Below are 14,323 nucleotides of genomic sequence, written 5' to 3' on the forward strand. Positions count from 1 at the left end.
CATCACTTATCATTTAAGTAACAACACTGCCCAGGCCCACGCACCTCTTGATCAAGGGTGTGTGTCAGGGAGGGTTAAAGGGTTTTCTTCCTTCAGGAGAGCTGAGCAGAGCCCACCTATGAGCAATGTGCACCTAAGTATGCTGTAATGCACAAACTCATTGCACTGGCTACTGATTTCGTAGACTGACAGTCTCCGGTTGAGCCTGTCAAGGAACAAAAACCCTTCAGGGCAAGCCTGCACTTTGGTCAGGCTGTGAGGGTAATGCACAAGACATGCTCAAGTTAGCTTTAAACTAATGAGCAGAATTGAGAGCGAAACCTGTTTTGCTTTCCCCCTTTCTCCAATGTATTTCACTTTGGATTGTTTGTTTCCCTTTTTGGGCTGCTCAGCTTTTCAGGCAGGTTCATGGCATTGCTGTTTCCTTTGGGAAGAGCCATTATTTTGGTGGTTCAAGGCTAAAGCTTCATTACTTTTCCTTGGAAAAAGCTGTGTCTGCTTAAAATCCTTCCTTGTTGGTAGATTTATTAGTACAGCTCCTTCAGGGGACTGTATTGTCAGCTGAAGCCATTAGTTAAGCAGCATATTTTGTTTTGCCTTTTGGTTGGTAACAACCGGCCCTCAGAACAAAGTTGAAAACACAGTTCATTTCAATGTGTTGATTAATACAACTGAACCAATATCTAGGGGAAGAGGCTTTACAGGAGAGGTTGTCAGAGGAATTTTGCCTGCATTTGCCAGAGATTGGCTTTGGCACTTTCAAGATGGTTTACAAGGAACCTTCAAACTTCTAGAAATGATCCAGGTTGCACAGAAAGCCGCCTCATTGCAATATGCTTGAAAGCTTCCAGGGAAGTTTTTATTTCTGTGGTAGATCATCCCCAAAGCTGACCTGAAATTAAACAGTTAATGCTAGTTTGATTTTGGTCTGGTTTTGGTGCAGGATTCATTCTGATACTGTGCAGGATGGAGGAGATCTGGGCACAGTATCTGCAGCTATTAACAGTGCTTTATTTTGACTGGCGACCATGTGAGAAAAATAGTTTAATCTTTTTTTCTCCTTGACGTTTTCTTTGTATTTAATTTTTCCCTGCCCTATTTACAAGCAATCTGGTTGTACTTGACTTTAGTTTTACTCCCATCCTATCTTTCTTGTGCGGGAGGATGTGTACCATGTTTGTCATCTTTAGCAAGGATTTTCACTGCCGACTTAAGGCAGGTTTCCAGTGACTGTACCAGCCTTCCACAGTTGGTGACCTTACTGGTGCTCATTGGTGCCTCTCATTGTTCATTGCTGAGTTCCTGCAGTTTGTGAAGCTTCACAGTCAGCACCCGCTCTGTGAAGATCTCCTCTCAAATCCGGATTATGTCAAAAAAGCTAATCAGTACATGCTGGATCACTCTAGTCAGGGTTTAGATGGGAGATGCAGGTTCCTTGGTGTTCTTCCATGTATTTGGCTGTCCCAGTCAATGCCTTGTTCATCTGCTTCTGTAGCTGCTACATCTCTCTCAAAGTATTCTTGCTGGAATGTTGCCTTAACTTTGGATGTAACGAAGCAGAGAAGAGCTACAGAGAAATGGCTTGTAGTCCAGCTGAGACGAAAACTGTATGTAAACAAGGAGGAATGGTGTTAATAGCTTAGAAAAGTCACATGAGTTAATGAACACAGAAGATGGCATTTAAAAATTGACTGTTCCTTTTTCCTGTTCTGAAGATTTTTGTTTTGGTTTTGCTAGATCTCCATACCTGACATAACATTTTGTGTGCATATAGGTACATATGCTCATTCTCCAGTAGACATATATACAAAAGAGATGTACTCTGAAATCTAGGAGATCATTTCAGTGCCCTCCATCAAGAAACAGAAGAGTATGTATTTTCACTGCCTGCTCTAATTTTTGCCTTTTTGGTAGTACCGGATTCTCTTGATGTAGCTGTTTTCAGTGGTGCTAACAGTGATCCATTCCTGTGGTGATTTTCGGTGATTATCTTAGCAGCTGGTTAAAACATGCAGAAAAGGAACAAAACAAATATTATGCCTATAAAAAGCTTGACATTGCTTTAATTCCACCAGTAGAATGAAAACAAAGGTTACGTACATCAGAAGCTTTTTCCTGATGTTTTGAGAAGATGACCTGATGATAAATAGAATGATTTATTTTGAACAGTGAGTGAACTTGATGAGCTATTTCAAAACAGTGTCTTTGGAAAAAATACGCATTTTTGTAAGGACAGAGGTTTTGGCAGTTTGAGGAAGTGAGGCTACAAGGATTGGCTCTATGTACACAAACAAAGGAAAACTTCTGTAAAGTATTCTGTGTTCACTTACAGCAAGAACTATGACATTTAACTTTCTAGCAGTTTAACAGTGAATCAGAGGAAACATACTTTCTGTACGGTATGGACAAGTATAGTTGTGATATTAACAAATCATGGTCATGTCTGGACTAAATCCCCCGTATCTTTCCATTCCAGATAGGAAGATTAAATCAGAATCTAAATTTTGAAAATGTCCTCATCCGTGTTCTTGGCTATATAAACAACATGTTCCTGAACACCTCAGAAATGCTAGACATTCAAAATCCACAGCCAGCTCTTGCAGCTTGAAAAATCTTTCTCTAAAGTAATTGTGAAGTCAGGGATAGAAGGGATCAGCGATAGCTTGGTCAAGAATGACACATTTATCTAGCCAGTGCTGGCTGGTTTGAACTGATTGAGAATTGACACCATAGAGATTATGGGGTAACCACAGCTGGTCGGTGGAGAAGGCAAGGCAGCAGAGAATGCAGACTCCTGCAGGATCCAAGTTTCTGCTTTGTCAGGGACCCTTAGGGTGCCGTCTCCTGTCTTCAAGCCACATGTCAGACTTAACTAGACTTTTCTGATCTTATGAGGTCAAGAAATAGATCTAAAAGGGAAGCTGGCTCAGCAGTGATCTTGGCTGTTCTTGAGGTCCTTCAGCAAAGAATTCTCCAAACAGTCTTTATTTTTTATTTCATGATCTATAAGCTAAATGAATTTCTAATTCTAAGTTAATGTGTCATTTTTTTCTAATTTTTTTTAAATAACTTTTATGAAACAAATTTTACTTTCTTTTCTGAACATTTTTTTCTTGTCTGACCATGATGTGATTAGGAGAAAGGAGGGGATCATTCACGTCATGAGTTGTGTAGCTGTCTATCAAAGTTCCTTGGGAACTCTATAAAGCTAGCTGTACTAGTGCCTTCCTCTGCTCATGAATCACTAAAGCAAATTTACTAGTGCCGGTGCATGAGACCACATTCTTTCCTAGGGTGATTTTATGTGCTGGATTATCCCTACCGTGCAACAAGTTCTTCCAGACATACTAGAATATTTCTGCTTTATGAATCTTAGTCTGGTACCCAGCTTTGCAATGATGCTCTCATCATTCTTGTTGCCAGTAATTAAGCCTGATAAGGAGCAAACTCTGGACCTGTGGAATTGAAGTTGAGCGCTGTGTTGTCCGTCAGAGCAGCTTGTTAAATGTAAACGATGATGTAAGCAGTGTGTGGGATGTTATATGGCATCCAGGCCTGTCTTTGGTTCTCAGAATGATGGGAATGCCCGAAGTTTTCACCCTTTTTTGTGGGGAACTGAATATGGGAGTCTCTTCTAACCAAGAAGTTTGAAAATTCTGACTGTCCCACTTTTTGTGGGTTAATACTTTGGAGCCCCACATCCCTCTGCTTTGCCAGGCTGTGGTGTGTGCCTTTCAGACAGGCATTTTACCACTGAGGAAACACAGACTTTTTTTCCTCCTAGGTGATTCCTCGTGATCCTTCCTTAAAGCTTCAGCATAGTTTATGCCGTACCAACTTCTGATGAGTTATCTTTGATGGCCATGATTTCTCTGATGCACAAACCCTAGAGCTTTTGCATGTCCGTGGTCATTCAGTACAATGAGTTCAGCCTCTTCTGTTTCTGTTTCAGTGTTTGCAACGAGCAGGTCTTTTCTATCACTGAACCACCTTGAAATGCGTTGCTTTTACTCAGCAACTGGAGCAGGGATCTCACAAGCTTTGTTCCCCTCTTTAGGGACCAGGTTATAAGGTGACAAATGAGTCTGTGTTTCTCTGCTGCCCACCCTTTCTAGGTGGGTCCAACCCCACCTATGGTACAAACTTGTAAAAGGGCTGCTGGTTTAAGACCCTTGTCTGTGGCACAGTCCAGCCACCGGTCTGCGTTGCCCTCTGTTTTCTGTCCTGTTCTTGTTCGCTCCCTGTACTAGAGTAGCTATGCAAGGAAGTCCCATCTATTCTGTTTCATTATCCAGTTCTTCAGGCCCAATCTTTATTCCGGCAGTCCTGCAGCATTCTCCTTGTGTTCGAAGTGACGCTGCTCCAATCTTACATCTTCTCTTTCCTGGTGGGATCTGCAGTCCTAGCTGAAGCAGGCTATCTGCATGACCGTAGAAGCTGTTTCCTATAGGGTAAGTTGGGCCAGGCTGATGAATTTCTGCAAGTTGTGTCCTGCAGCAGTGGAGGAGATCATCCCACTCTTCCCTTACGCCCAGGCCTCGTCCCAGCTAAGCACCCATCACAAGGATACACTTATTTCCTTCAGTGCTGATGCACGTTGTAAAAAGCTAGAACTATTTTCAATTTAGATAACAAACGCACTCTGAAATGCCAAGGTTTTTCTTTATTTATAAAATTACTTGTAAATATTTCAGTGATTGGAACTAGAGAAATAGTTGAGATTGAGGCAAATGAAGTGTTCCTTTAAATGGGTGACAATTCATTGTCACTCCACGGTACAATGGAGTGACACATTAAATTTAGAGTGATTGATTTTAAGAAACAATCTTTTTTTGGTTTGTTGGTTGGTTTTTTGTTTTGGTTTTTTGTTTTGTTATTTTTGGTGTGCAGGGAAAGGTTTGAAATTATTTCTCAGGAACGATTTCGGCTCACATGGAAATGTTTTGTTAAATGATGCTACGCTTGGATTTTTTTCCTAATCACTGAAAGCTGTGTCAGAATTTTGTAGAAATGTTCACAGTATGAATGTTTTTCAAAATAGCTTTTGCTGTACTGCCTGGTCACGGCTCCTTTGAGCAATTAAGCAGGCAGAGTCCATGGAGCTATTCCTGTTCCTAAAATTGTTGGGGTTCAACCATCCACTCTATGTAATTTGGTAGAATTAGTGACTGTATATCAAAATCTTGGGGACCTTTGTTCAAAATGCGCTGGTTATAGCTAATTAAAATTTTCCTTTCCACCTCTTAGTTTTACAGATTCAGCACCAAAATATATTTGGAAATCATTAACTTCAGTTTGCCCTTTTACTTGCTTTCTTTTGTCTTGCAAGCTCATTCCTTTTCCTAAGGCATCTGAATGCCTAGGAGGACAACTGTGACCTTTAAAGCGAAGAAAGCGATATTACTGCACTTAGCGTGTTGTGGTTTGTTTTTTTGTAAAGGACATTCAGAACATCAGTGTAGGTGGGGTTTTTTTAAAACTAAATGTGCACTTAAAACACTTTGGAAAATGCTGAAATGTACTTGAAGGAAAATTACCTTCTGAACTATGTCCCTAGAATTTAGATTCTTCCCCTGGAACAAATTATATGGTTACCTTCCCTGAAAACTTGTTTTTCATTTTTAAATGTGTTCCTCTTTTAGATAAACAATCAAAGGTGGACGTTTTAGCAATGTGTTTTCCTTTTGTTTTGTTTTGTTTTTTTTCTTCCACATGCTTACTTCGTGTGCTCTTCCAACCCACGTTTTGTTTCTCCTTGGCACTGAGACACTCTTACATAATTTTTCAAAAATACAACAGTGTTCTGCTATAATAGTCCAAAAGGCTACAGCCTGCATTTTTGCGGAGGTTTGGGATGATCGCAGTAGAATGGTGTATTGTTTTTGATAAGGCCTGTTTTTGGAGAGTTTTTTCTGTGCCGTTGGCCTCTTCTGAAGTTTCTAACAAACAGGACTCTACAAGGGAGTGGGTGAGACAACTTTAACTTGTGTCACTTCTCAAATACGGCACTTCAGTTTCTTTCTGGAGAACAGCTTAAAGAAAAGAATGCTCTGTAGATACCACAGCTGCCATCCTTCATTAGTTCCTGTTTACACGCTCAGTAGTGAATACTGTATATTTTTATGTAATAAATTAGTATTAGCCTAAGATAAGCTTAATGCAGTTAATTCCACAATCATTCACACTAATGTAAATGAGAAATAGTTCCTTGTAGGTCAGCACAGCTGCTGCAGGGTGTGTAAGGGGAGAATGCAGCCTGCTGGAACAAGATGTGGATGTATTTTAGAGTAATGCATTTGAACTGGCGGATATCCAGCCTCAGAGCTATATTTAGGTAAAGTGACTGAAAGATTCAGCTTCTGAATGGTTAATTTCCACTGTTTGGAGTAGGCGTAAGCTCTCTGGTTGCAAATGACTATGACAGAGGCCAAGGTGTGACCTGAACGTGGACAGCTGCAATATAATCTTCTTGAGTTTTGAATAATTCTTAGTTTGTGACTTTTCCTTCTCCTCTGTCAGTCTCTTTTGGGAGCATCTATTTAGTCATATGTTTGCTTGTATGTATTCATACGAGGCTGTAGGGATAGACCTGATACATATCTTCGATTTTCCCCTGGAGTTGGAGCTCGCTTTTTCTGTTAGCTTGGAGCTTTACAGTAGTGCCCGTGTTGTACGCCGCTGTAGTAGGCAGTGTGCAATTAAAAGTCAGATCAATGAATAGTTCGTATCAGGAGGTACGCCTGTGGTTGTATTGGTACCCCGCAGTTTGATTGCTCTGCAGGAATGGAATGATCTGCAGTCTTGCGGTATCCTACCTGGATCGAGTCCGTCTCCTGCCTCATTCTCTCTGCAAGGGTGCCTGCACTATGGGCAAATGGAGAACAGTCAGGGTGTTATTTATGGTAATCTCTAGGGAGAAAAAAGCCAAATACTGCACCTCTGAATCTCCCTGAAGTAGAGAACAGGCCAGAGGAGACACTTACTGTGTAGTCCTCATCGAGCAGCACCGCTCCTGTGTAGCGCTGACTGCCACTGCGTGGTCTCACTGCCAGCTTTAGATCATTGTTCCCTCTCCTCTTACCTCTTAGAGTGGGGCTGGAGAAGTGTCGTACAACCATCTCTTCTTCATCTGCTGCTGCTCGTGATCCTGCCATGACTGCACTTGAGGCAGATTCAGAACCCTGCCATTTAAAATGCAGCCATAACAAATGTAGTGGGTATTGACTGACAAACTGTTAGTCTAAGGTCTGATGCACAGAGCCTACTCTAAAATGGCATTTGCTTCCCTGCTGCCCACATAGTAGTGTTTTATCAAGTAATAGGTTATGTAATGAAGTTTCTGCTGTCTCCCCGGGGCTCAACTAGACAAACAATGATAGGAAATTTTAGCTGATAATTGTTTAGATGTTTTGTTTCTTAATTTCATCTTTTCTCTTGGGCAGTTTTGCGTTACCCTAAATAGTTCCTTTCATTCCTCAGTGCGTGTGTTTCCCAAGTATTTGTAAATCACTACCAAGTCTTCCTTTCCCACAGGCATTGCTTATCCTAAATGTTGACTGAAAATCAATCCCTCCACCTAATGGCTCCGTTGCTGTTCTCTGAACTCTTTCCATTTTACATTATCCATCTGGCAACAAAATGTCCAAAACTGCGCATGGGCTACAGATGTGGTAGCTCTGTAGTTGTTGAGGCCGGGATCTGTTACAAACCATTGTATGTCAGGATCTAGCTGTTTCTGGGATCAGTACTATGAAAATACAACGGCATTTTCCCCTAGCTTCTCTGACCACGACACCTCGGTGTAATGAAAGATTTGTAATATAAACCTACTGAAGTTGCGGGGTTTTACTTTACCCCATACCCTATTCCTTTTTTTGGCTTTCCTACACCCACAAACACAGTTCAAGCTCTCATTCTTCTCAGAAACATCAGGCTTTTCAAGCCCGGGATCTGACCGCTCTCCCCAGTCAGCTGTCGGCAAATAAAAGCTAGCAGCTTTCCAGGCCAGGCTAGCTGGGATGTGTGATGAGAGACCCTCTGATCTGGTCCCCTGCCCTGCCTCTGCTGTGTCCAGGGTTCTGCAGGACTCAACACTGACCTGCGATGCAAGACTGTCACACTCTTCTCGCTGTTGGTTTCCCAGCCGAGTGAGCAGCAAGTTGTGCATGTGCTTTTTCAGCAGTACCCCACAGTCAGGTTCCTGCCCTGAGCTGGCTGCGCAGCTCTTGCGTCCCGGTCTGTTGGGTCTTTTCCTGCTGTTTCTGGCCTGCCTCCCACTGGCCAGAGGGGAAACGAGGTGCCTGTGTGTAGTCTCTGTACTTACATCAGGAGGAGGGTTGGGCAGGAGTGGAAGCTCCATGTTTAGCAGTGTCTCATTGGGTGTCTCCTGTCCACTGACCTTCTATTTTGGTACTGCATCTAACAGTTAAGAAAACAAAGGAAAAAAAAAAAAAGAAAAATGTGACTGCACATGCAGAAATTTAATTTCAGCAGAAGTATTTCAGTTTTCATTTGTGATGTCACAAGTTCACAAAGTGCTTTTTTTCTCCCTTTCAATTTAACAGGTTATCACTGCTAGCTTGTCACCGTTGTTCTTCGCCATGACTGCCAATGTACTAACAATTTCTTGGTAAGTGCCAGTGTGAGCTTTCTTCTGAACAGTAAAAATTAACCTCCACACAGTTCTTCATGTGGAAATACTTTTTAAACGTCAAGTTCTATTAGTGCCAGTAATACTTTGCATGTAAGCAGAACCAGGTGTGCAATGATGGATGCAGTACAGTAATATAAATAGAAGAGTGTTTCTTCTGCCTCTGTGGGAGAACGTGGACATTTTAGACATTAAGCCTCACCGCAATTCACTCTGCATGTTTTACAGCTAGACAAATGGATGCAATAGGCAAATAAATGACCCATTCAAAGTCACGCTATAAATTAGTGGTGGAATTGGAAATAAAACACAGGAGTTGTGGTTTGGTGACAGCATCTTTTTAACCAATAGAGTGCATTCAAGTTTCCCTAACACAGTGTGTACTGTGAATGCATAAAATGAAAATAGTAGAAAAATAATGAGAACAAACATTTTCCAAAGTCGTATCTGGATTTTGTAACATGTGGGCACACATTGCAGATCACCTAACCTGAAAGTTATAGGTAGTAATATAAAGGGTTGGGGTGCAAACTCCTTTGATCAAAACCAATGGTTTTGGTCTGTGTTTGTACAGCACCCAGCGAAAGGGAATCCCAGTCCATGGCTGATGCTCCTAAATGCTTCTGCAATGCAAATAGCAACTAAATTCAGGGTTAGGCATGTATCTCTGAGGACAGATTTGCTGTTGGAAATTAAAATCTGCTTACTTCTGAAAATCTTTAAGCTTCCTTTTTCCCCATCCTAAAGATTCAGCTCTGCACTGAATGGAATTAGCATATTCTTTTTTCAGGTGTGATAAAGCAGTTACAGGAAGGAGAATCTCCGTTTAGCCCCATATACATATGTGTGAATATCCATCCCCATCTGTATGTTAGGTGCATGTAATCTCAAAAACTAAAAATAAGTACTGTCATTTTTTTTTTAGCTCTTGGAATACATTTATGTGGCCTAAGTGTGTAAGAGGCTGAACAGTGTGCCTAAACCACTCCTAGTCTAGACTATTAACTTGCCATTCCTTACCATGTTTTACATGTGTTTGTGCAGGTCTATCATGTGCGTGCTAGAGGTAGGCTTTTATGATATGTATGTTTTCACTGACATGTGTACTAAAAAATCATGTGTACCTTTGTTAAGGTGAGAACATGGGCCCGAATAGTTGCACACATAAAACAGGCCCTATATGCGCTGAAAGTAATATCGATGAGGGACACATCTGTATATTTAAAAGAAACTTTGCTTTAGCCCCATAGGCCACTGTTATGCTTTGATTGTCATAATTCAGAAAGATAACCATTTCTTTGATTTATTTATTTATTTGAGTTCTGTTATTGCTTGTGCATCAGCAGTGCCTCGGCTTATCAGCAAAGCTCTGGAAATAGTTTGTTAGATAATAGCAGCTGCAAAGCACTCATGAGATCGTTAATCACTGAGGTTTTTAGCATTGCTCCAGTGTTGTCATGGACAATATCATATGGTAATTTCCGAGTGATGGGCAAATGCAGTTAGCTGTCACCCCACAATAAACAGAAGCCAGAGGATTTGCCAGATGCCAAATTGAAGGTAAATCAAGGGTTGGCATTTAGCCATGTTATTTGCTCTGCTTCATCTTGAAGCTACAATGGTGGTTTCCGTTGGCCTAATGATCTGGATTGCATGGGCACGTGGATACCTGAGATTTCAAATCATTCAGAAAGGGATTCTTCTTCTCTGATGTAGGACATAAGATATTAAAGAACAATTTCGATGCAGGCACTTCTTACAGAACAGTTTACGCTATTTTGTACAGAATCGCCAGTCTAATTTTTAGAATGGTACGTCAGAGATAGCTTTCTTTTTTGAAGCCTCCATGAAAAATGTTGTAAAACACATCTGTAGAAGTAAAAAAACCCAACTGAGCCATTTCTAAAGCTTTCTTGGTTTTAGGTCTTTCTATATGCAGTGGATTTTTTTCTTTATCCTAAAGAATATTTTCTGTATTTCCTTAATTCATTATTCAACCTTAGCTTCTAAAGGAATTAATGCAGAGGGTATGGTTATAGCTGGAGCTGAAATCCAGGCGAGGCATGGGGGTTAACCCTCTCCAGAGAAAAGTGCTCAGAGTTTGTCAGTGATTACAGGCAGACTCAAGTGTTTTAGATCTTTTTGAAAAGCTTGCAGCCCTCGCAGCCCTTTGCTGCTTGTTGGTAATTTCACATCCAAAGGTATTCTGTCTCCACGGGGGACTGTCTACAGACTGTCTGTAGCACCTACTTTCCGGGGCAGTTTACTGTCTAATTGTAAGATACTGTACTGTTGTTATACAATGTTTGTTCCACTCAGGAACAAGGGCAATTATGTGATTTTTAAAACAGCTCACCAAAGCTAAGATTTAAGTGAATGTAATGCTATTAAAGACTAGAGAGCCTTTAGCTTTATGTGCTTTTTTTTTTTGCCCCAAGAAAAAAAAAGCCCTCTTACAAATGAACTTAACAGAAGTTTGTTTTGTTTATAAAGTTCATTAAAGAGCTTTTCTGTTTCATAAGCTAAGCCATGAGGCTAAGATGAAAGGTCAGTACACTTAACTTTGCCCTGTCATGAAACGGGAGATGAGTCAGTATCCTACCATATTGCTGTCAGCTATGATAGACAGCAGAGGAGATTTGGGGATTATTAACTATTGCACAGACTGAGTGGGTTGATTGCTTATTTCAGTGAATGGTTTTGTCCGTAAAACCATTCATCCCGATTTGGAGCCCTGCTTCTAGCCCGAGTCTTGGAGAGAAGCGTTAGTGCCACCACTGCGCTGTGAGCAGCATGGGAAGGAAGTGCTTGGGCACACGTGCCATTTCGGCTGGGGCAGGTTCTCTCACCACGCTCCTCACAAAGGGAAGCAAACACAGGAATTTCTACTGGCCTTGCTATGCCCGTGGGATCTCCCCAGAGCAAAGTTCTTCTTCCCGATTTTCTCAGTCCCCAAAACCTAGGCTTTACATCGCCTGACTTTGTCAAGTGGCAAGTTTCAGGACAGAACGCAAACAGAAATTGCAAGGAGGAATCATTTACCTAATGAGGTTCAAACTCTCCTGCCTTCCTTTCCTATTCTTGCTAGTGTATGGGTGTGCAGCTATTCTTGTAACTAGGTGCAACCTCCTCTGTCTAGATTTCTGTCTGTGTATTTTCATGTGAATACCACCAGCCCTAAAATACAGGAGGGTAGTTTCTGATGAGATCAGTTAAATAAGACATTTCTGGTTTCAGCCTTTTCTTAGCAAGATGAATGAAAAAATTGCCTGGGTTACTGTCTCTAGGTTGAAATGTGTTTAGGCAAAATAATACCTTTCTCTTAATGTTGTGCTGTTTGGCATTGTATCAAACAGAGGGGCTTGCCTGTTGCTAAATTTGTGGTATACTTTGTTTACAGCCTTGTGATCAGTGGAGTTGGAGAAGCTTTGCTTGTTTACGCTGAAAGGACAGGCACATAAAGAACAACCAGATCTCACCAGCTGGAAAAGAGCTGACTTGCAGCCTAGAGACCCTATCATGAACAAAACGCAGCAGCAGGAATGAAGAAGTGCAACCAAACACAGGGAAAGAGACCTATTGTTTTTTTATTAAGAAAGAAAAACTATGCTATTAATAGTGCTGGTAAGAGAGCAGCATAGTTGGCAGGATGGTTAGGAGCCTTTGCCTCAAAGCACAAAGACAAACTATTTCTGATTGATGTGGTAAAGGAAAAACTGCACTGTCTCATGCTGATGGCTCTGTGTGAGAACCTCTCAGAACGTCCCTTCTTGCACAGGGAACTGAACTCAGGGAAAGCAGCATTCCCCACCGGATGCCCCCAGTTTTTTTGTTGGAAGCTGGCAGCAGTTTGTACCAATCAATGTCAGAGTCCAGATCCTGCCATGAATTCAGGATCAAGAAGGATGGATTTGGTCGCCAACTGTTCTGTAAGCAGCAAGCTGCTGCGCACAGGCCTCTAGTCACGTCGTCTGAACTGGCACGGTGAGCGAGGCCATGGGGCTTCTGGAGATAATCCCCTTCTGGAACTGCAGCGGGTTGACAGCTTTGCAGAATGGGGAAATCAGCAATAAATCTCAATAACTGTAGTGATTGCTCTTTGTGTATTTTTTTTTCTTCTCCCATTCTCCAAGATCTCTTCTGAACTCTGCGAGTTTTTGGAGGGTGGAGGGACTCATACTGTTCCCAGCAGTGGTTTGTCTCCTAAATTATTGGAAGAGACAACAAAGATTATGAACCTTGAATGAATGTCATAAGGACTGTAAGGCAATTCCTCTCAAGGGTTCTTAAAATAAATTTCATTTCTTACTGCATAATGGCTGTTAGAAATTAGTCTTGATATATTGGTGTCTGGGAAAGCAATCTATGTGACAGTAGTATTAAATGATGAATTGATAATATTGTGGGGAAGATCTATATGATAAAAGGACCTTGATAACAAATCTTCAATGAAGAGAGGGACTTGTCTCACATGCCATTAGGTATCTAAAGTGTAGTCCCTTAATCTAAGTTGACAAAGTTTCCTTCACAGTCAATGGAAGGAGAGGGGTGCCCTCGCAGAGATGATTCTTCAAGAATAGATTGTTGTATTAATGTGACTGAAAGACCCTCTGGAAGTGCTTATCTCCCTGTAGATGGAAATTAGGTGTCTAGTCTAGACAGGACACTTGGCTTTTAGAAGGCCAAAGTTAGCTCAGGCCTATCTGCGTCAATCTAACAAATTCCACCGGCTGGGTTTTACAGTATAGCTACGTTTTAATTTCAAATAAAACTCAGTAGTTCAACAAAGAAGGTAAATTTTACAAAGGATTGCAGTCAATGTTTATGACTGGAGAGTTTTAGGTAAAGATTAGTTGGTTTTCAGAAAAAAATGCTGTAGTCCAAAAACGAGAACTCCGAGAAGCACTCTGGCCTGTATTGTACCTAAGCGTGTCCCAGATAATTGCAGGGGGTCTGTTTATACTGGCATGTTGACCATGTATGATGGTCACGCTCTGGCTTGAGTTTGGAGTGAGCCATTTTCTTGCAGGTGGTAAAACTCGGGTTTGGGAAGAAAGGAGGAGAGAGGGACAAGCATGAAAGAAACACATGCTTGAACTTGAGCACTGGTCCTGAAACCAACATAAGCCACATGTTTCAGGAAGTGGAGCACATACTCACGCCCACTGAGCCAAGACACGGCCAGCCGTGGACCCTCGTGGCTTTCCAGTCTGTAAACTCACACAGTGCTGGGAGTAAAGGCTGCATCATGCTGGCTTTCCCCAGACAGCTACCTTTGCCAGCCAGTGGTGGCAATATGGTAGGGTCCTTCCTGTGCCACCTTTCTGCTGATTCTGAAGTGACTAGTGACCCTGGGAGACCTCATGAAAGAGTCCCTGTGTGACAGTTGAGGTTTTACAACCATAGCTGGAACCTTTGCTGGGGGAAAAGCTCATCGTGTACCTCTCGCGTAACTTCTGAGGGTAGGCTGCAGTCTGGATTTTTTTTCTTCCTCTCTCTTGTCTGTTTTGTTCATAGCAACGTACCAAAACCCAGTACACCCATTTGCTTTGTGGCTGGTGGTCTCAGCGGAAAGCCAGTGGCCAAATCAGCAGCGCAGTTTGCTGGAGCCCTTTGGTTGCAGAGGGCATACTTGGGGCAGCTGTGGGAAGGTTGTTTGGCTGCAGCAGGCAT

General features: G+C 41.8%; 1 protein-coding gene across 4 annotated transcripts in view; it reads left to right on the top strand.

Annotated features, from left to right (window-relative positions):
* Positions 1 to 12,966, top strand: part of TMEM241 (transmembrane protein 241) — a 58,442-nt gene extending 45,476 nt beyond the window's left edge. For 3 of the 4 annotated variants that reach the window (XM_064442874.1, XM_064442870.1, XM_064442869.1), the window contains 2 exons: positions 8,565 to 8,629; positions 12,051 to 12,966. In XM_064442874.1, the coding sequence (XP_064298944.1) occupies positions 8,565 to 8,604 (40 nt within the window). In that variant the 3' untranslated portion in view covers positions 8,605 to 8,629; positions 12,051 to 12,966. The remainder of the gene's footprint in view (positions 1 to 8,564; positions 8,630 to 12,050) is intronic. The other variant, XM_064442873.1, reaches the window with a different exon arrangement.
* The last annotated feature ends 1,357 nt before the right edge of the window (positions 12,967 to 14,323 follow it).

The sequence above is a fragment of the Phalacrocorax carbo genome, chromosome 2, assembly GCF_963921805.1.
Source record: "Phalacrocorax carbo chromosome 2, bPhaCar2.1, whole genome shotgun sequence".
Lineage (NCBI taxonomy): Eukaryota > Metazoa > Chordata > Aves > Suliformes > Phalacrocoracidae > Phalacrocorax > Phalacrocorax carbo.